Source organism: Antechinus flavipes, chromosome 1 (genome assembly GCF_016432865.1).
Source record: "Antechinus flavipes isolate AdamAnt ecotype Samford, QLD, Australia chromosome 1, AdamAnt_v2, whole genome shotgun sequence".
NCBI classification, from domain to species: Eukaryota; Metazoa; Chordata; class Mammalia; order Dasyuromorphia; family Dasyuridae; genus Antechinus; species Antechinus flavipes.
This window is the reverse complement of record NC_067398.1, coordinates 546511526-546532444: the sequence shown is the minus strand read 5'-3', so window position 1 is coordinate 546532444 and position 20919 is coordinate 546511526. Positions and strand designations below refer to the sequence as shown.

The following is a 20919-nucleotide window of genomic DNA, read 5'->3' as shown; positions in this document are numbered from 1 at the left end:
GAAGAACAGAACACAACAAAATAAAATTGCATTTGCCCAAAACAAACCAACAGAGTCTATTTGCATAATACAGAAATGAGATTTATTGGCTTACTTTTTTATTTGGGTGATTAGCAATGGGACTTCTCTACCATTTGTACTAATGGTAAAGACTCTCCTATAAATCATTTCAATATCACTTTTTAAAAATAGGTTTTTTGAAGGATTGGCTGATGTTATATGACAGAATCTGATATGGTCCAAAGACTCTTTTCAGAGAAGACCTCGCTCTACTGATATAGATTTAGCAGATGGTGTAATTGTAAACCCAGGGTTGCAGAACCAGAAATCTCTTGGCAACATCACACTGTTTATCATTTGTATCCAAAGCATAGAAACCAGGCTGCAACTGCAAAGAGTTACTCAAAGAATTTCCTACTCTTCACAGCTCTCTGGCTTTGTAATGAGGACAAGCAACACAGGTAGCCATACCCAAGTGTATGAGTGTTGTGACAACACAGTCATCAGGCATGGGAGGGAAGAAAGGTCTTTTGTTCTCCTAAGAAGCAGCCTCCCAAATAAACAGGGTATCCTGTTCATTATGGTCCCTCCCTCAGTAGGAACACTGAGAACTTGAACTTGCTCAAAGAGTAACAGATTTTATTCCATGCCCAGAACAGTGTGTGGATCACAGTATTAGAACTCTGAGGAAATGAAGTAGTGGGATTAATTGTGAGGTGAACTCTGATGGTTATGTGTTTTTGTTTTTGTTTTAAGAACCAGTAATCAATGGATTAATCGGTACATCCCAACAACTCCAGAATCGAGAGAGACCAAAGTCATCAGACATCTTGGAGGAACTGATCATTCAGGGAATAATACAAAGTCAAAGTAAAGTATTTAGAAATGGAGAATCATATAATGTCATGGCAAGTAATTTATAATAAACTTTAGAATGTAGTTAAAAGTAAAAGCAGTGTATGATTGTTGATCAGAAAGCATAAACTCTATTTTTTAAATAACTTTTTATTGACAGAACCCATGCCAGGGTAATTTTTTACAACATTACTTCTGTTCCGATTTTTCCCCTTCCTCCCTCCACCCCCTCCCCCAGATGGCAAGCAGTCCTATACATGTTAAATATGTCACAGTATAGATACCATATATGTGTGCAGAACCGAACAGTTCTCTTGTTGCACAGGAAGAGTTGGATTCAGAAGATAAAAATAACCCGGGAAGAAAAACAAAAAAATGCAAACAGTTTACATTCATTTCCCAATGTCCTTTCTTTGGGTGTAGCTGCTTCTGTCCATCATTGAGCAATTGAAACTGAGTTAGATCTTCTCTTTGTCGAAGAGATCCACTTCCATCAGAATACATCCTTATACAATACCATTGTTGACATATATAATGATCTCCTGGTTCTGCTCATTTCACTTAGCATCAGTTCATGTAAGTCTCGCCAGTCCTCTCTGTGTTCATCCTGCTGGTCATTTCTTACAGAACAATAATATCCCATAACATTCATATACCACAATTTACCCAGCCATTCTCCAATTGATGGGCATCCATTCATTTTCCAGTTTCCAGCCACTACAAACAGGGCTGCCACAAACATTTTGGCACATACAGGTCCTTTTCCCTTCTTTATGATCTCTTTGGAGTATAAGCCCAGTAGAAACACTGCTGGATCAAAGGGTATGCACAGTTTGATAACTTTTTGAGCATAGTTCCAAATTGTTCTCCAGAATGGCTGGATGTGTTCACAATTCCACCAATAATGCATTAGTGTCCCAGTTTTCCCGCATCCCCTCCAACATTCAACATTATCTTTTCCTGTCATCTTAGTCAATCTGGCAGGTATGTAGTGGTATCTCAGAGTTGTCTTAATTTGCATTTCTCTGATCAATAGTGATTTGGAGTGCTCTTTCATATGAGTGGAGACAGTTTCAATTTCATCCTCTGAAAATTGTCTGTTCATATCCTTTGACCATTTATCAATTGAAGAAAATGGCTTGATTTCTTATAAACTAGAGTCAATTCTCTATATAGTTTGGAAACTCTATATAGTTTCAACTGTGAAGATGTTTTCCCAGTCTGTTGCTTCCCTTCTAATCTTATTTGCATTAGTTTTGTTTATACAAAAGCTTTTTAATTTGATATAATCAAAATTTTCTATTTTGTGATCAATAATGGTCTCTAGTTCATCTTTGGTCACAAATTTCTTCCTCCTCCACAAGTCTGAGAGATAAACTATCCTATATTCCTCTAATTTATTTATAAATCTCGTTCTTTACGCCTATATCATGGATCCATTTTGATCCTATTTTGGCATACGGTGTTAAGTGTGGGTCCATGCCTAATTTTTGCCTTACTAATTTCCAGTTATCCCAACAATTTTTGTCAAATAATGGATTCTTATCCCCAAAGTTAGGATCTTTGGGTTTGTCAAACACTAGATTCCTATAGTTGACTATTTTGTCTTGTGAACCTAACCTATTCCACTGATCAACTAACCTATTTCTTAGTCAATACCAAATGGTTTTGGTGACTGTGGCTTTATAATATAGTTTTAGAACAGGTACTGTTAGGCCACCTTCATTTGATTTTTTTTTTCATTAATTCCCTTGAGATTCTCAATCTTTTGTTCTTCCATATGAATTTTGTTGTTATTTTTTCTATATCATTAAAATTTTTTCTTGGAAGTCTGATTGGTATAGCACTAAATAAATAGATTAGGGTGTATTGTCATCTTTATTATATTCTCTTGGCCTATCTAAGAGCACTTAATATTTTTCCAATTATTTAAGTCTGACTTTATTTGTGTGGAAAGTTTTTTGTAATTTTGCTCATATAATACCTGACTTTCCTTTGGTAGATAGATTCCCAAATATTTTATGCTGTTGACAGTTATTTTGAATGGAGTTTCTCTTTGTATCTCTTGTTGTTGGATTTTGTTGGTGATGTATAAAAATGCTGAGGATTTATGGGGATTTATTTTGTATCCTGCAACTTTGCTAAAGTTGTGAATTATTTCTAATAGCTTTTTAGTAGAATCTCTGGGGTTCTCTAAGTATACTATTATATCATCTGCAAAGAGTGATAGTTTGGTTTCCTCGTTGCCTACTCTAATTCCTTTAATCTCTTTCTCAACTCTTATTGCCGAGGCTAGAGTTTCTAATACAATATTGAATAATAATGGTGAGAAAACATAAACTCTAATGAATGCCTGTTAGGTATGATTCTCAAAATATCTTTTTGAATTAGTTCCCCTTTTCCCATAAATGCCCTCTGACCTAGCATGAAAAAGTCTCAATTAATTCCTAGGCTACCCTAAACATTCATGAAACACTAACATGCTTATGAATATTTATAGATTATGAGGAAAATAAAGGCACCTTTGAAATAGGAGTATGTTTTTTTCAGGGCAAAGACTATCAACCACAAAATGCAAACATACATCCTAACCTGAGGAAAACTAAAAGGAAACTACAATTATAGTGATTGTTACTCTATTGCTAATTATGTGTCAGTTCAAACCAATCTGTTTGCCTGGATCACTTGACTATAAACTCTAGGACTGTTATCCTATGAACTCTAGGACTAGGGACATGGTGCTCCTAAAATGTGGAAAATCTGCATGTGGATTTTTTCACCCTCCCTTCCTACCAAAGAAGTCTGAATTTTTTTTTCCTTTTATTTTATGGAGGTATTAACAATACCTTATTGTAAAGTTCGGGTTAAGTATTTGGTCATAGGTTCTGTATTGTCTGTTACTTTGCAAGTCATCTGCAGCTTCCACAGAACTCCCCTAATATTCCCATTTAATTTCTTATGCTGATATGCAATATATTGAAAACTCAGTGAGGAAAGTCATAATGTAAAAGAGATAACTATGCTATTTGATTCTATTGGTAGAATTTGCCACAACCATCATTAACAGACTGAAAAGTTCTCAAAATTGTCTCCTGTCCAGAGAGCCTGCCACTGAGAAGATGAAATAGTTTTTGGGAATCACTGATGAATCTAAGCCACAGGAAGGAGAGAAGGAAAAAGAAAATTATTTTAAAAGGGAGTAGGAAGACGGGAGGTGAGAGAATAAGATGATGTGTTGTGATTGAGGAGAGGAAAAGATGAGAGGAAAGCAAAAGAAATAAAAGAAAGGAGAAGGTACACATGAGTAAGAAAGAAAAAGGAAGGAAAGAAAGAAGGAAGGAAGGAGGAAGGAAGGAAGGAAGGAAGGAAGGAAGGAAGGAAGGAAGGAAGGAAGGAAGGAAGGAAGGAAGGAAGGAAGGAAGGAAGGAAGGAAGGAAGGGAATGAGGGAAAGAGGGAATGAGGGAGAGGAGGGAGGGAGGGAATGAGGGAAAGAGGGAGAGAGGGAAGGAGGTAGGAAAGGAGGGAGAGAGAAGGAAGGAGGGAGGGAGGGAGGAAGGGAAAGAGGGAATGAGGAAAAGAGGGAAGGAGGGAGAGGATGGAGGGAGGGAGAAGGAAAGAGGGAGGGAAGGAAGAAGGAAGGGAGGAAGGAGGGAGGGAGGAAGGAGAGAAGGAGCAAGGGAAGAAAAGAAGGGAGGGAAGGAAGGAAGGAAAGGAGGGAGGGAAAGAAGGGAAAGAGGGAAGGAAGGAAGGAAGGAAGGAAAGAAAGGAAGAAGGAAGGAAGGAAAGGAAAGGAAAGGAAGAAAAGGAAAGAAATGAAAGAAAAAGAAGGAAGAAAAATTACTGACCAAAAATGGCATGAGGTAGGACTCAGTGGTACTAGTAGTGGAGGTTCATCAACTTTCCCTGGTCTGTAATAATAGAACTTTATATTTATATAGGCCTTTTACAGAGCTTACAAAAGAGTTTACAACATCCTTTCTGTTTCATAAGATGCTAGAACTAGATGAAGGATAACAACGCCATCTAGTCCATCCACCCCCACATTTTAAAAATGAGAAGATTCAGGGAAGTGAAGTATCTTAGTCAAAATTATTCAGTTAGTAAGTAGCAAAAGGGGAGGTTTAAAACATTCCTCTAATGCTAAATCCAGGGTTTTCTCACCATCCTGTGATGATTTACTTCATTTTGATCCTCGGAGATCTAGAAATCTAGAGCCGTAAGTGACCTCAGAGGCCCTCTTGTCTAACCTCATTATCTTACAGATAAGATGGAGGTTACATGTATAAGATGATACAAGTAGTAAGAGGAAGAACTTGGACTTGACCCAGATATTCTTACTGAAGAGACAGCACCTATTTTTTTTCCTCAATAGGAAAATTTTTCCAAATACATGAAAAAATAGTTTTCAACATTCATTTTTGTAATTTTGTAAAAATTTGTTCCAAATTTTTTTCTCTCCTTCCCTTACCTCCCCCCTCCCCAAGACAGCAAGCAATATGATATAGTTTAAATATGGAAAGCACTTATTTTTACCAAAATGATGTGTTATTCTTTTTTGGTCTTAAAGAAAAGCCTGAGCAGTCATCTCTATTTTATAAAGGGAATGAGGTTAAATGATTTGCCCATAAACTAATATAGTATGTCCAAAAGTCTTAGTGAAGTTGTAAGCCATGAAAGCACTCAAGCTATTAAATACCACAACTGCACTAAGACTTTTGGGTCACGCCATATGGGGCAGTGAAGACTTAAACTCACGTCTTTTAATACCTATCCCAGAGTACTTTCCCCTTCTGCCACATTTTTTTCCTGTATTTTAATAATAATAGTAGACAAAGCAAGCACTGGGCTGAGAAATCAGAACCTGAGAATGAGGTACTTAACCAGTTTCTAATCCTGCTTCAAGAAAATAATATCCTCACCTTGACATCGTTTGTCTGTTTCAAATAGCCTTTGGGGAAGGGGGGGGGGGACAATAAGGGATTAAGTAATTTGCCCAGAGTCACATAGCTAGTAAATGCTGAGTTCAAATGTGAACTTGGGTCCTCCTGCCTCTAGGACCACTGTTCTATCCACATGATATCTCCCTGTCCTTTAAGGTAGCTTTTTCTATGAAGGAAAGGAAAGGAATGAGCCCCAGAAGGAAGGGACTAAAGAAAAGAAAGGAAATGTAGGAAACAAAGATAAGAAGTAGAGGAACCTGGGGGTCCTAATAAAAAAAAGTTCATGCTCAGAGATCTCTTTCAGGTTTGCAAAGTAATTTTCATCTCTAATATCATTTAAGCCTAACAACAGCTGTGTGAAGTATGTCTTACAATTATTATGCCCATTTTAAAGATGAGAAGCCTGAAACTTAGAATGGTGAATACCTTGCCCAAGGTCACACAGCTTGTATGTACCTGAAGCAGGCTTTCCTGACTCCAAGCAGAGAGCTCAATCTGCTCCATCCTTCTGTCAGCTGGAAGAGGAGCAGCAGCCACATCATGTCCTACATGGAGCAGCAATCAGATTTTAGAGAGCCTACTAAATGTCATCAGACTTGGAGTAGGAAGGGGATGCAATGTGAAAAAAAGGATGTAGTGTATAGACATGTGGAAAGAGAAGAATTTACTTCCTTCACTGAGCAACTTTTTATTAAGCACCTACTATGTGCAGAACACTGTGCCAAGAAGAGGGAAGTATTACAGCAGGGGGAGGAAGAGGAAGCATGCTTTTGGTACTGGTGAGTCTCCAGAACAGAAAAGGAAGGCCAACAAAAGAAAGAAGACAACTCATTGTGCAGTCTCTGAGAGAAAGTGGTAGGTCAACTAATGCTAACAAATGACTAGAGTTAACAAATGCCCACCTAGGAGGATATCATGAGAATGTTAATTATGAAGCCAGGGGAATGACATTAAAATATTTTTCCGTGGTTCAGATGTCAAAGATAAAAGTGTATTATAAGCTTAGTAAGGGTGGTGATAAGATTAATATGTGATACATTTTAGAAGAAATATATCTGTAAGGAAAAAAAAAAGGAAAGAACTTCTGGCTTGACTTTGTAGCAATAGCATTAAGTCAGCCAAGGATAAAGACTGTTTACATATTATTTAGAAATAGAATGGTTGCTAGAGACATAGCTAAAATGTTGTCAGAGGGATATAAATGTGAGGCGGGACTGGCAGAGCACAGCACAAATAAAATAGCAATCAGGAGCTCTAATGGAGTGCCAAAGTGACCGGGGATAATTCGGGCATGAGGCAGGATGAAGACATACCAGACTTAAAGGTCCTTATGTTCCTGGAAATTGTGCCACCATCCAACCCTCTCTGACCCGTAATTCAATTCAGAGCTTGGATGGTTTTTGAAAAAATATATTAATAGTCTAGTACAGCAGTGAATCTGGTGATTAGGAGAACAGGATGGTCCCTGGGGGAGGAGAGGAAGGGGAAGTAAATGGAGGAAATTAGGGACTGGATTTGTGGTTTCATTAGTATGGGGAGGGCTTAGATGAGAAAATTCTCTCTTCTTATCTACTTTATCTGTAACTAAAATCTTAGAACGTTACTTAGGACACTGAGAGAGAAGTGACTTGTCCAGAGTCTAAAAAAAAATAAAATAACAGGTCTCTGAGACCAACTCTCCATCCATTGTGCCATACAGCTTATCTCAGTGGAGGATTGCTCAGTGATCAATAAACAGCAACTAGATATAGCTAAGAGAGAATATAGGATTGTTAAATGTCTGGTATCTCACATATAAAGGATGTTTCAAAAGTCTTAGGGCAGTTTTATGCTCTTAAAGTAGATATATGACCTATTAAAGCTTAAAACTACATTAACATTCCATGTTATGTTCCATGTTCCAAGCTATAATGTCTGTATAAAAAGGTGGGGATGAGTTAGAAGTATAGATCAATGTTGAAAATTGAAACATTACATAATAACTTTAGAGATGTGTTTTTCCTGAACAGTGAATGTTATTGCACTGATATAGGGGAACTTCCAATATGAAAATTTCTCACAATTCTTCCAATTGGCAACTTGTTATCTGAGAGAATTGATTGGTATGGTAAGAGGGTAAATGACTTAATCATAGTCATAAAGCTAATATACATCAAAGGACTAGAATCTAGGTCTTCCTGACTCCAAGAATAGCTCTCTATCCAGTTTCCCATGATGCCTCTCAGAGAATAATACATGTGTTTTGTTTTGTTTTTTTAGAGAGGACTGAACATGGTATCAAAGGCATTAAATAGAAAGGAAAACCCCACTCAGGGCAAATAAAAAGGAAAAAAAAGGCAAAAGAAAAGATGAATTTAGCAATTATTGGAATACAGTATTAGAAAAGATAAAATAATATTAATAAAGCAGAAACAGAAAAAATAAATTTTGACAAAAGTAGCTTTCACTGTTTTTTTCCCTTAAGATCTTTCTTAATTACCAAGTGAGAAAAAATGTTTTTCAAAAAAAATAATAACAACATGAGGTAAATAGGAAAATAAATAAGGGGTTTAGAAAATGGTGCTTATATAACTACTCATGAGGTAACATTGTTAAGCTGTGAAGGTCTGTCCCTCACCAACCCAAGTCATTATCTTAAGCCCCATTTGTCATCTATATCTAAGGACAGTTACAGTGAGCAGGTAAATGAGCTTCATCCATCCTCTGAATTGGGAGAATCCCCTGAGTACAACCAATCTCAGGCAGGCCGTGGAGCATCTGTGACCACCAGAGGGACTCCCTTTTGTCTGTTTTTTTTTTTTTTTTTTTTTTTTTTTTTTTTAACTTTGATTATTTGCTTGTTTCTAAGTACTGAAGAAATTCCATTCTGCCTTCTCGATAAGCAACTTGAGAGCTTTTTCCTCTCCCTTCCTCGCTCCCCCTTCTCTCCTTTCTCTCTCCCTTCTTCCCCTTCAGTTTATCTGTATGTCTGTGTGTCTATGTCTCTTTGTCTGTCTCTGTCTCTTTGTCTCTGTCTCTATTTCTGTCTGCTTGTCTCTAGCTATGTATTTTTGTATCTATCTATTCATCTATCTCTACCTCTGGCTCTGTCTCTCTCTAAGTGTCTGTGTCTCTATTTCTTTCTAGGTATCTGTCTGTCTCTGTCTGCCTGTCTGTCTGTTTTTATTTCTCTGTCTTTGTCACTCTATATCTCTATGTCTCTGTCTCTGTGTGTGTGTGTGTCTGTCTGTCTGTCTCTTTCTCTTTCTCTCTCTCCCTTTCACACACACACACACAAGTATTACTCTTAAGGTGGTACACAAAGTGCTAGATGAAAAATGCAGTGTAACTAAATGTAAAATTTGCTAAATGGACTTGCCAGCAACCTTAAAACACTCTAAAGATGTTTCTAAATATATCAAAATATATGGCAAGATATAAGCTTAGATATAGCTAGATATATTTAGAGAGAAAGCAGAGGGTGATTCTCAATCACATATATGTGCAATCTCCACCCCCATATATGACAAATATTTTATTCCTGACTTTCTCCCTGCCACTTAGCATACAATGAGATCAGCTATCTTTATAATCCTTTTCTTCAGTTAAAACTAGATTAATCAATGAGAATCAATAAGAATATTAAGTTAATAAAAACAATTAGCAAGATAAATTGAGAAATAAAGTATTTTAATTTTATTAAAATTAATTTTTTAAAAATTTGGTCTACATCTGTGGTTTCTTTAGTGTGGGGAATTTATTGAGTGAAAGAAAACTTCCTCTGAGTAAAAGTAACTTAAGTGTAATTTAGAGTTTTAGAGAGCTGCCTGGAGTCCCCAAGAGATTAAGTAATGTCCAATATGTTTCAGAGGCAGAAATCAAACCCAAATCTTCCAGTGTCTATCTGCTATGCCATGCTATATCTCCCTGTTAGAAATGTCAAGGTAAATATGAATGACTTTCTGGATCTTTTATATCACTGATCTTTTTCATTAGAATGAAAAATTAAGAGTCGACTGCCTAACATAACTGGGCGTGGAAGAGAAAAGGATAAAATAATTCCCCTCAAAGTAAGTAAAATTGTCATAAACATGACTGAATTTTAGTGACCTATCTGGTGGTTTTTATTGAACCTCACAGGGAGATTTCCAAATAGAAGAAAGTTTGACTGGACCCAGAATGAATAATACCAGCCAAAGCCCCAGTGGCCTTCCCAGGAAGGTTTGAGAAGCAAAACAAGATTTACAAAGCTCTTAAGAGAAGCTCTGGCCTACTGCCATTCTGTGCAAAGGGTTCCTGTTAGGCACTTAAATCAAGGTAGGTTCAGACTTAGGTCAATAGCTAATTAGGAGACCTCTGAGCAATGCCTAGGAGATTCAGGAAGTGGTATATAGAAATTCAGTTGACTCAAGAAAGAGAAATAAGAATCAAATGTTATCCCAGGATGTTGGACTGTTAAGACTTGAAAACTGGTCAGTCAATTAAGAGATGTTTATGAAACACCTACACATGCAGGTACAAAGTATGGGTAATACAGAAACAAAGATGAAATGGCCTCCAATAACAAATTGGTAATGTTCTTGAAAGTAATTTTTTAAAAAATTTAGATTGGTGATAGTTAATTTTTTTTGTTATTATTTTAAGATACCAACATAGCATCGGAGATTTAGAACTGGAAGAGATCACAGATATCAAACCTTCTTTTTATAGAAGAAAAAAGTAAAATGCAGAGATGAAATTTGATTTGTACAAGTTCATATAGATAGTAAGTAGTAGAGGTAAGATCTGAATCCACATTCTTGGATTCCAAACCCAGTATGTATTCTATTCATATAAGTGCTAGCATAACATGCAAAAAAAAAAAAAAATCCCACATCCCACATCTGGCTTTGAAGGTAAGCTCAAGATAGAGTGATGGGAAAGCCCCTCTTTCCTTAGGAAGAATAAGGAATGAATGGAATGAAATATCAGATCCATCAGAATGGAACCAAATTCTAATGTTCAATAAGATAAAAAAAAAGTCCAATTTTTATCCAAAAGATACTGTCCCCACCTTTTCTAGATTCATATTGCTAAATTAAAACCACCCAAAATCCTAGAGCCCACAGGTACAAGATAACAGATTTAATTTCCTTTTAGTTTCTGCTATTGAAAAATTTCATCTAACTTAACTATTACAGATTGTAATATCTCTGAGCCCCAACATTTTTAGAGTAACAAGTAGTTTCTTTTTCAGCAGATGGCTTTCACCAGCAGGAGGCCCAAGTGCCAATTGTCATTAAAAGAAAAAAAAAAGAAAGAAAAACAACAGAAAAAAACAACAACAAAAAACACCCTGGTTTGTCAAACACATCCCACGTTCTATATGTGAGAAGAAATTCTCACCACATGAACTCTCCAATAGCTGCAACTAAGCCAAAAAAAATTTTTTTCTCCTTCCTTTAGAAAAAAAATAAATAGCTTTCACAGAATCATAAAATTTTATGGAAATTTTAAAAATACCTAAGAGAGCAATTAATTTAAGTACTTATGAAACTTAGCCCAAGAAAATTAAGAGTTTTGCTCACGATTATACAGCATCTTTCAGGGTTCTCCCTAGAATCCATGGCTCTTGTGCCTTTCTTTTGATTTTCATTTTCCCTTTCTTGATATAGTATAATAGTTGTAAATTTTATTATTGGGTTTTTGGTCAGTATTTTCACTGAATCAAAGTGATATTCCAAGTTCCATGATTTTCTCCACACTAGCACAAGACATTCCAAGCCCATTTCCTCCTAATATGGGTATCAGGATTCCTCCAGTGTGGATCTGGGAAGAGTACAGAAGAGGCAAAAGCAGCAGATCCAACTTAGTTAAAAGGTCATGGCATCACAACATGACAAATATGGAAAAATGTTTAAAAGGATTAACATGTTTAACCAATATCAGATTGCTTGCTGCCTTAGGGAGGGGAAAGTAAGGGAGGGAGGGAGGGAGAAAAAATTGGAACTCAAAACCTTACAAAAATTAATGTTGAAAATTATCTTTCCACATATTAGGAAAAATAAAATACTGTTGAGGAAAAATAAAAGGTCATGGAATCATGAACAAATCAAGAAAAATTTCTTCCTGAGATTCCTCAATGTATCTTCATTCCATGCTTTAGTTAACTCTTGAATCAAAGGGAGGATAGGGGTTCCTGTCAGGTAGTCTGATGTTTTCTTCTCCTTGAGATTGTCAGTCAGTTAGTAAACTAGATGTATCTGATTTCATTTGGAAAATTCCAGATATAAGGGGGCTTCTAGAGAAGAAGCAGAACAGGAAGGAGAGGTCATCAAGTAAAGAGCAGAGAGATATGGACATATGGAGGGGGGAGAGGGAGAAAGAAAAAGGGGGGGATATGTACACACACACACACACACACACACACACACACACACACACCATTGTAAGATTCTGCTTTTCCACAGATCAAGAGTCTGACTCCTGGTTCAGCAAAGACTTGAAAGACACGGCTATAAGAATCTATCCATCCTGATTAAACTTTGAAGTCCAAAGACCTAGTTCAGGAAATCATCTGATTTCTCTAAGACCATAAGTGCTATTGTGTAAAAAGGAAACAAGGACCACAATGCAAGTCCGCATGGAAAATATGCAGGCATTAGTCTCTCTCCTGATTGTCTATAAGACCAATAGTCTGTCTCCTTCCCTATTTCCTTCCTTTCTTCCCTCCTCCTCCCTCTCTCCCTCCTTCTTTCTCCCTCCTTCCCTCCCTTTTCTTCTCTCCCCCCTTCTCTCTCTCTCTCTCTCTCTTTCTCTCTCTCTCTCTCTCTCTCTCTCTTCCCCTCCCCCTTTATAGATAGATAGATATACAGACATATTAGAGTCAAAACTATTTTCATCATCTAAGATGTTATTGATTGAGGTCAAGTGGAAGGATTATGTGAAATGAACAGAGTGCTAGCCCTGGAATCAGGAAGACCTAAATTCAAATCTGGCCTCAGACATGTATTAACTGTGATCCTGGGCAATCACTTAACCCTGCTTGCCCTTGTTTTCCCAACTGTAAAATGAGCTGGACAAGGCAATAGTAAACCATACCGATATCTTTGCCAAGAAAATCCTAAATGAAGTCACGAAGTGTTGGACACATCTGACCACCACCACAAACCAATTGCTAACTCACCTCATTTTCTCATCTTATAATTATTCTCAGTATTCCTTTCTTATTATTCTTTTCAATCTAGTTTCAGAAAAGTTTTGCCGCCTTGCCATATTTTTTCTTTCATTTTGTGATTTTTTAAGACTCTAAAAAGTAAGTTTTCTCACAACTTCTTTATGCCTTTCCATTATTGTCAACATTTACTTCTTAGCCTGGCACTGCTAAATAATGTTAGTTCTTCAATAGGTTTTTGTCTTCAAGAATAAGGCAGAGGCAAAACTTGAGTGCCTGTCTGCTACCTCCTTTCTCTTACCCTGTTACCAAAGTGTGATTTATTCTTTTTTTTAACCTCAAAAACTTTCTTTCCCCAGGTGAACACAGATGAGAAGCCTCTCAGGAAGCCTCCTGCCAGATTAGAAAAACTTAAGAGCAAAAGGGAAACAAATGGTTTCACAATAAAAAATATTGAAGACAAGATGAAGGCTGCAGATGAAAGGAGGAAGGTAACTTTGCTTTTATATGTATCAGAAGTTCATGGGATGAGGTTCCACTTACTAAAATCGGTTTTTCCAAACTTCTGTGGCAGGACTTTGTCATTCTGAGTGAATATCATAAGAATATTCAGACTGAATATTATTAGAATGGATTATAAAATTATAAATTATGATTTTGAATTATATTATTATAAAGTTGAATTATAATTATAAAATTGAATATTTGTATTGTAATATCTCTCTTGATTCAATATTATAAGAATGCTTATATTTTTGTAAATTTCACCTTTTTCTTGTTTATTATATATTTTTCTTGTTATTAGTCAATTTACTTAAAACATAAATAGAAAATAGAAAAAGGAAAAACATTGTCATGTGCACAGAAGAACATTGAAGATTCAATATATAAAATAATAAATTTCCATTTCAAAAAAGCTTAAATAATAAATACTAGTCCATTTTCTTTTTTTAACTTTTTAAAATCTAGGAATAGCATAAAGTAATTTTAAATTGATAGTTTTAATTGTACCTGAGAGAAGTAGTATGGGGTAATAGACTTGAAGGTCAGTATCCCAGGCTGTAGAATATAAATTATTGTTATCAGCTGCTGATCTGCATTGGTACAGGAAGTTTATTCTTTAGTACTGCCTTATGACAATACAATTATGGATTTAGACTAAGAAAAGGTAAAAATTATGTAATCTGTGCAGCTTAAGAAAGATGCCACTTCCCTTCATTCTCCCCTTCCACCAAAAAAAAAAAAAAGCAGAATTTTCTTTACATGAAAGTAGCAAGAAGGAAATCTCAGTGCTGAAAAGTGTCAGTCAGAAGACTAGTGCAGAAAAAGGGGGGGAAAAAACCTTTCATAATATCAAATTTCATAAGTGGAAGGACTGTTCATTGATACAGGCTATATCCTCCTTATTTCTGTTAGATTCAAATAAGATATTTGGTGATCCAGTTTTGACTTGTGAGGGAAAGTTTCCTGGACATTTTACTCATATTTCTGAGACTTTTGACTGATCATAACAGGATAGAGGTTCTCAAAATGAAATCTAGGGACCCATGAGGGTCCCTGAGACCATTTCAGCAAGTTTTCCAGGTCAAAACTATTTTCATCATAAACTAAGATGTTTTGATGTCTAACATGTCAAATATTAATAGATATAACCCATAGAAACAAAAGCTCTTTGGGTTTCTCAATAATTATAAGAGCATAAAAGGAGACCCTTTAGAGACCAAAAGTTTGAGAACTTCCATAAGAGGTAGATTTGTCCCATTGGGCATATCTCCTTTCACTCTTGGTCCTTACTCCTAGAAAAAATTCTGGTGGTTTGAAAAATAAAAAACTGAAATAAAAAGAAGAGAAAAAGAGAAATAAGTAAAAGTTTGGCTATGAGGGATGTGATCTATTTACCTTATACCTAAGTCTTCAAGTCTTTGAAGATATATCATAATCTGAGATCTTCTTGAGCTATTAGAAGAGAAAGAGGAGGAGAAAGGAGGAAGATAGATTGGGAAGAATGCCCTGACCAGAATTTAACTGGAATAATAAAACAAATGTGACAATGATGATGATGATGTTGATAATAATAAAGAATTGCAATAATAAACTTACCATCTTTCATAAACTAACAGATGAGGAATTTCCCTAGTACAGATATAAACCTCAAAATACCTTTGAGAATTCTACAAATAAACTATACTCAAAGTGGAGCATTATCAAAAATTTAACTGAAGCCCCAAATTGCTTGGACACAACAACAATCTATAAAAATATAAGAATAATGTTTTAATAGATGCTACCATGCCAAAGACTCATAATGTTCAAACTACATGTGATGAAAAGCTTTCAAACTAAAGAGAGCTACTAGTGAACACCAAAGTGCTGTGGGAACAAGATGAGGTATTTTTCATTCCTGGCATCTTGCCAGGGATAATCTGAAGTTATCTCAAAGTGGCCTTCAGAGAACCTAAAGAAGATTAGTTTACACCCAAATGCTTTTATCACATTACATAAGCAGTTATCTTATCCAACTTTGCAAAAACTGTCCATAGAACAGTAAATATAAAATAATAGTAGGAGAACAGTTGACATTTCAGAGCTGTTTCTATCTGAACTTGGTCCCTCTTATTAAAACAGGGACATGGAATAGTCCCTAGAGTAATGGATTTGATGTCTGGGGAGCTCTATTCAAATCCTGCCTCTAACTATCTGTAGGATCTTGAACAAGCCATTTAACCTCTATAAACTTCAGTTTCCCCATTTCTAAAATGAGAATTGTAGATAAGATGGCTTCTAAGGTCTCTTCCAGATCTAAATTTCTGATTCTCTGGAAAAAAAAAAGTTGAATGAATAACAGATTGAATTTATAAGGCACTTAAAATTTAACAAAATTCTTTCCTTTACAAAAAATAAGAGTTTCCTTATCCAGAGTGGAGAATCCTTGTGGATAACTTTATCCAGAGATCTTTGCATAAATGTGTAAACTGTCTCTTGTACCCAAGTAATTCAAGAACAGTCCAACTTGGAGAGAGGATAATGGTAATGAATTAACTGAACTTTGATGCCTCTCCCAGTGTATGGTTTTAGGAGTGTTCTTCATTAAGAAGTGCCATCATTCTCTTCTCAGAACTTTAGAATTTCATTGGTGGAAGGGACCTTAGAGATGATATAGTCTACCTCCCTCATTTTACCAATGAGGAAAGTGAGGCCAGAAAAGTGAAGAGAACCCTAAACTATCACATTTAAAGACTACCTCCTTTCTCTCACTCCCACTACTGTTTCTACTAGAGAAAAGCAGTTTTTAAAAGATATAAGCAAAATTGCCAACCAACTACATTTTCTTCTGGGGGAATGTCACAAGAATCTCAGAGTTAATTTAATCTAATTTCAACCTCACCAAGAATACACTTATTATATCCCAAGCATGTGATCAAATACCTTTCCCTTAACTAGCTTTAGTGAGGATGAATTAACTATTTCCCAAAGCAGCCAATTCCATTGTTTTACAATTTATTGTTACAAAGTTTTCCTGACAAGTATTTGAAATCTTTCTTTCTGCCTATAGTTCCTCCATACTACTAGTTTGCTATCAGGGGTCAAGCAGAATTCTTCTTCTACAGTGTACCCTTCCAAATATCAAAGGCAATTGTCATTATGCCCCGTACATTATATTTTTTGCAGGCTAATCTCCAGAATTTCCAAAGGATTTTATGTATAAAATGGCAAAGTCTACCAGTCTGATCATGTTGTTCTCCATTTTTTCATCTCAAAAACTCAAATGGATCTATGATCTCATGTAGCTGTTCCTTTAATGGATCTCCATTCATGATCCATCCATGGCTGGATTCAAATCCTGACTCTATCTATAGAATCTTAAACAAGTCATTTAACGTCTATAACCTTCAGTTTTCCCATTTCTAAAATGAGAAGAGTAAATGAGTAGATAAGATGGCTACTAAGGTCTCTTTCAGCTCCAAATCTCTGGTTCTCTTTTTTTTGGGGGGGGAGGGGGAGAAGGGGGAGAGGGAAGGAAGTTCAGTGAATTATAACAGATTGAATTTATAAGAACACTTAAAATTTAACAAAATAATATGATACTCCTAGGGGCAGGAGTAGATAGAGCAATATGCTGAGACTCTAAAAAGAACTGATCACTCATTTGTCCTACCCTCAACACTGTTCTGCAGGTTAAAGGTGAAGAAATGAAAAAAAGACTGAGAAGTGACAGGCCTCTGCCACCGATTCTTCCTTCAAACACAGCAGAAATGAGAGAGGATGACACTTCAATTGACAAAGGATTTAATGCTATAGACTCTGCTATGTTTCAGCCCTCTACCATGGAAACAGGAAGGCAAGTGAAAAGGAAAAAAAGTATTGAGAAAGGCAAAATGGCCTCACGTGAAATAAATCAAAGTTATGACGTCTTTGGGATTGTGGAATCTGATGTACACTACAACAGTCCCGAAGATGTATTCTGATTCACTGGCAGTCCACTCTAGGGGCTCTACTCTAATTGCTATTCCCCTATTTTTTATAATTCTTTTTAAAAAGTCTTTGTGCTGCCCCTTTACTATCCTCATGCAAATCTTACTGCAGTACTTGGTTCAGTGGGCAATGATATGTATTGCTTGGCTCCACTGTTAGTACTCCAGGCTTCAGAGATTGTTGATGTCAAGGTTTCTGGTTTCCCATACAGTCCAAACAAAGAGAGGGAGGAAGAAGCAGCAGCCCCATGAGGAAGCCTACTGCCCTGATGCCTATGATCAGTTCAGGCTCAGCTAAGCACTTCTTTGCTCAGTCTAATTCTACCATCTGGGCCTTTCCTTTCAATGCTAAGCAAGTGAATGAGATCATCAGTCTGAAGGTGTGTTGCAGCAATTGAAAGATATTGTTGTATAATAGGAAAAGTCCTAAAATGTTCAGAGAGGTTTGGTTTTGAATTTTATTGCTGACACTTTCTATCTATGGGACCTTGAACTAGGGAATTAATGTCTCCAGGCCCCAGTTTCTTCATCTATAGAATGGGGATAGAATATCTACAATGCAAATTTCTCTAGTTGTGAGGATCAAGTGAGATCATTCATTCATTGAATAATCATTCACGAAACACCTAAATGGGCTAGTCATTGTAGAAGACACAGGAATTAAAAGATAAAACCAATACAGCCCCTGCCCTAATCCTTGAAAGAAGTTAATGATTTTATAAACTGGAAAGGTGGCAGACTTAGGGTTTGGCATTAGACACATATTTTTGTATACAGTCAGTGAGGGAATTTGTTTTGCTTGACTGTAATGGGCCAAAACATTACACTTGACTATGCATATTTGTTACAAAAAATTTTGGTTTTCTTATTTTTTTCCCCAATAGGATGAAGGTGGGAGGGAAAGAAAACACATTTCTCTTAGGGTTTTTTGGTTTGTTGTTTTTTTTTTTTTTAATAGAGAGGTGGAGGAGCTAAGGATATGAAATATTGTATACACTTTCAGATGAACTCACTGGATTATTAGCTTTTACTTTATCACAAGAGATTTCTCACAAAGTGGGAATGATCTTTAAATGTTTTTGATGTGAAAACAAAACAGCAAGAAAAAAAATTGAGAGGAAGTACATTCTAAGCATGGGAAAAAGCATAGGCAAAAAAAAAAAAAAAGGAGATGGAATGTTGTGCGTACGGGAATATTAAAATGGACAACTTTGATTAAAATGTTGAATGAAAGAAGTAGGACTGAGAGTTCTCAAATGTTTTTGGTCTTAAAACTTGTTTATGCTCTTAAAAATTATTGAGAATTCCACAGAGTTTTTGTTTATTGGGTTATAATCATATTTATTCTATGAGAAATTAAAACTGATCATTTAAAAATATCAATTCATTTGAAACAATAATCCCATTAAGTGTTAATATAAATAGTATATTTTGAAAAATTACATTTTCCAAAACAAAAAACAATTAGTAAGAAGAGTGGCATTGCTTTACACATTTTTAATAAACTCTGTAATGTCTGGCTTAATAGAAGGCAGCTGGATTCTCATATTTGTATCTGTATTCAATCTGTTGTGTCATGTTATTTTGGTTGAAGTATATGAAGAAAATCTGGCCTCATACAGACATGTAGTTGGAAAAGGGAGGAGTATTTTAATAAGTAAGTACTTAGTATTATCATGAAAATAACTGATGTTGCAGACCCCCCAGGATCTCAGGAACTCTCAGGGATCTGCGGATCACACTTTGAGAACTATTTAACTTATCATACTTGATATTGTTGAAATAGACTAATGTGCACTAAGCTTGGGGAGGTAAACTGGAGACTAAGAAGGTCTTTATGCCAAAAAGAGAAGTGTGTGTTTTATACTAGAGGCAACTGAAAGATCTTAAAAAAGCAAGTGACAGGTCCAGACCATTGCTTTAAGAATATCATTTTGCAGTTGCTCAGAGAATTGGGTTAAAGAGAGGAGAGAGGAGAGCCAAAGAGAACAACCAGAAAGCTGTTGCAATAATCCAGGTGAGAAGTGATGGTTTGATGCTATGGAACAGCATAAACAAAACTTGATATTTGACTGGATATAAGTAGTAGAGGGAATTTGAGCATAATCACTAGGTTACAAACCTTGTTGACCAGAAAGAGGAAAATGACAAAGAAAAGAACTTAGTTATTATTATTATTATTATTACTGTTTTATTTTTATTGGAACTTCTAAATCCATCCCATTACCAACATATCATTCTAGGACAATTCTACAAAATAATAGCTAGCATTCATTTAGATCCTTAAAGTTTTCAAAGCACCTTGCATATGTTATCTCTCATTTAGTTCTAACAACAACCCTCAGAGGGGTAAGATGTTATTATCCTCATTTTACAGATGGAGAAACTGAGGCTCACAAAAGTTAAATGACCTGAATTGGTTATATAGAGTGTAAGAGTCTGGAGCAGGATTTGAATTCAGATTTTCTTGATTCCAAGTCTAGCATTATATTCATTGTACCACATAGCTGCCTCTGCCCCATAGCTTAAACGTATTAGATGAAGGTTTCATCATTTAAAACACTGTAAAAATGTCATGTAAGCAACAATGTGATACATTTCATGTAGTCTGTGTAATAATGTTATCATGCAAGTGTATCACACAAGTGTGTTATTTAAAATACCCATTGTTGTTATATCCTAGTACAGTAATGATATTTACCAATTATGTAAAATGTGATAATGGCTGGAACAAATTTTCACAATGCAGGGAATAGAACTATTAGCTATGAAAACAGAGATTCTGAATGTCTTCACTTATTTTTTTAAAGGCCTGACTGAAAAACAGGAACAAATTAAACCCTAAAGATGTTTTCTACTGTTGTTTTTAATCTGGGAAATAGAAATATAATAATGATCTTTAGGTGACACAATGACTAGAGTGCCAGCCCTAGAGTCAGGAAGAACTGATTTCAACTCCAGTCTAAAAATTTTATCAGCTGTGTGGCCATAGGCAAGTCATTTCACTTTTTGGTTTTCTTATCTGTAAAATGAGCTGGAGAAGGAAATGGCAAACTACTCCACTGTCTTTGCCAAGAAAACCCCAAAAGGCACACACACAGTTTGGACACAACTGAAAATGATTAAACAAAAGCAATGGTAATGTTTGCCATTATGTATATTTATTAAACAAAAGCAATGGTGACTTTTGCCATTACACACACACACAAACACACACACACACACACACACACACACACACACATATAATACATATATATGTTTTGATGGTAAATTTTACTTTAAACTTGTGCAATGATGATATAATGAAGGAAGCACTGTCTCTTGAAGCAGAAGAGGTAGGTTAAAATTATATCTCTCATGCATGCTTCCTATATGACCACAGTAGTCTATATGGTAAGTCACTTAGCCTTCCAAAGTCTGTGTCATTATTTGTAAAATTAGTAGACTGGACTTAAAACTTGAGTTTTCTTCTTGCTCTATATCTGTGATCCTGTGGTCTGTGACCTAAATTATAAG

The 20919-nt window shown here is 35.8% G+C and overlaps 1 protein-coding gene across 1 annotated transcript in view; it reads left to right on the top strand.

Annotated features, from left to right (window-relative positions):
• The window catches only part of STMND1 (stathmin domain containing 1), a 40460-nt gene extending 19844 nt beyond the window's left edge, over nt 1-20616 (top strand). Inside the window, exons 3-5 of the mRNA XM_051970647.1 lie at nt 757-908; nt 13288-13419; nt 17104-20616. Coding sequence (XP_051826607.1) covers nt 757-908; nt 13288-13419; nt 17104-17394 — 575 coding nt within the window. The 3' untranslated portion in view covers nt 17395-20616. The remainder of the gene's footprint in view (nt 1-756; nt 909-13287; nt 13420-17103) is intronic.
• Nucleotides 20617-20919: the final 303 nt, after the last annotated feature.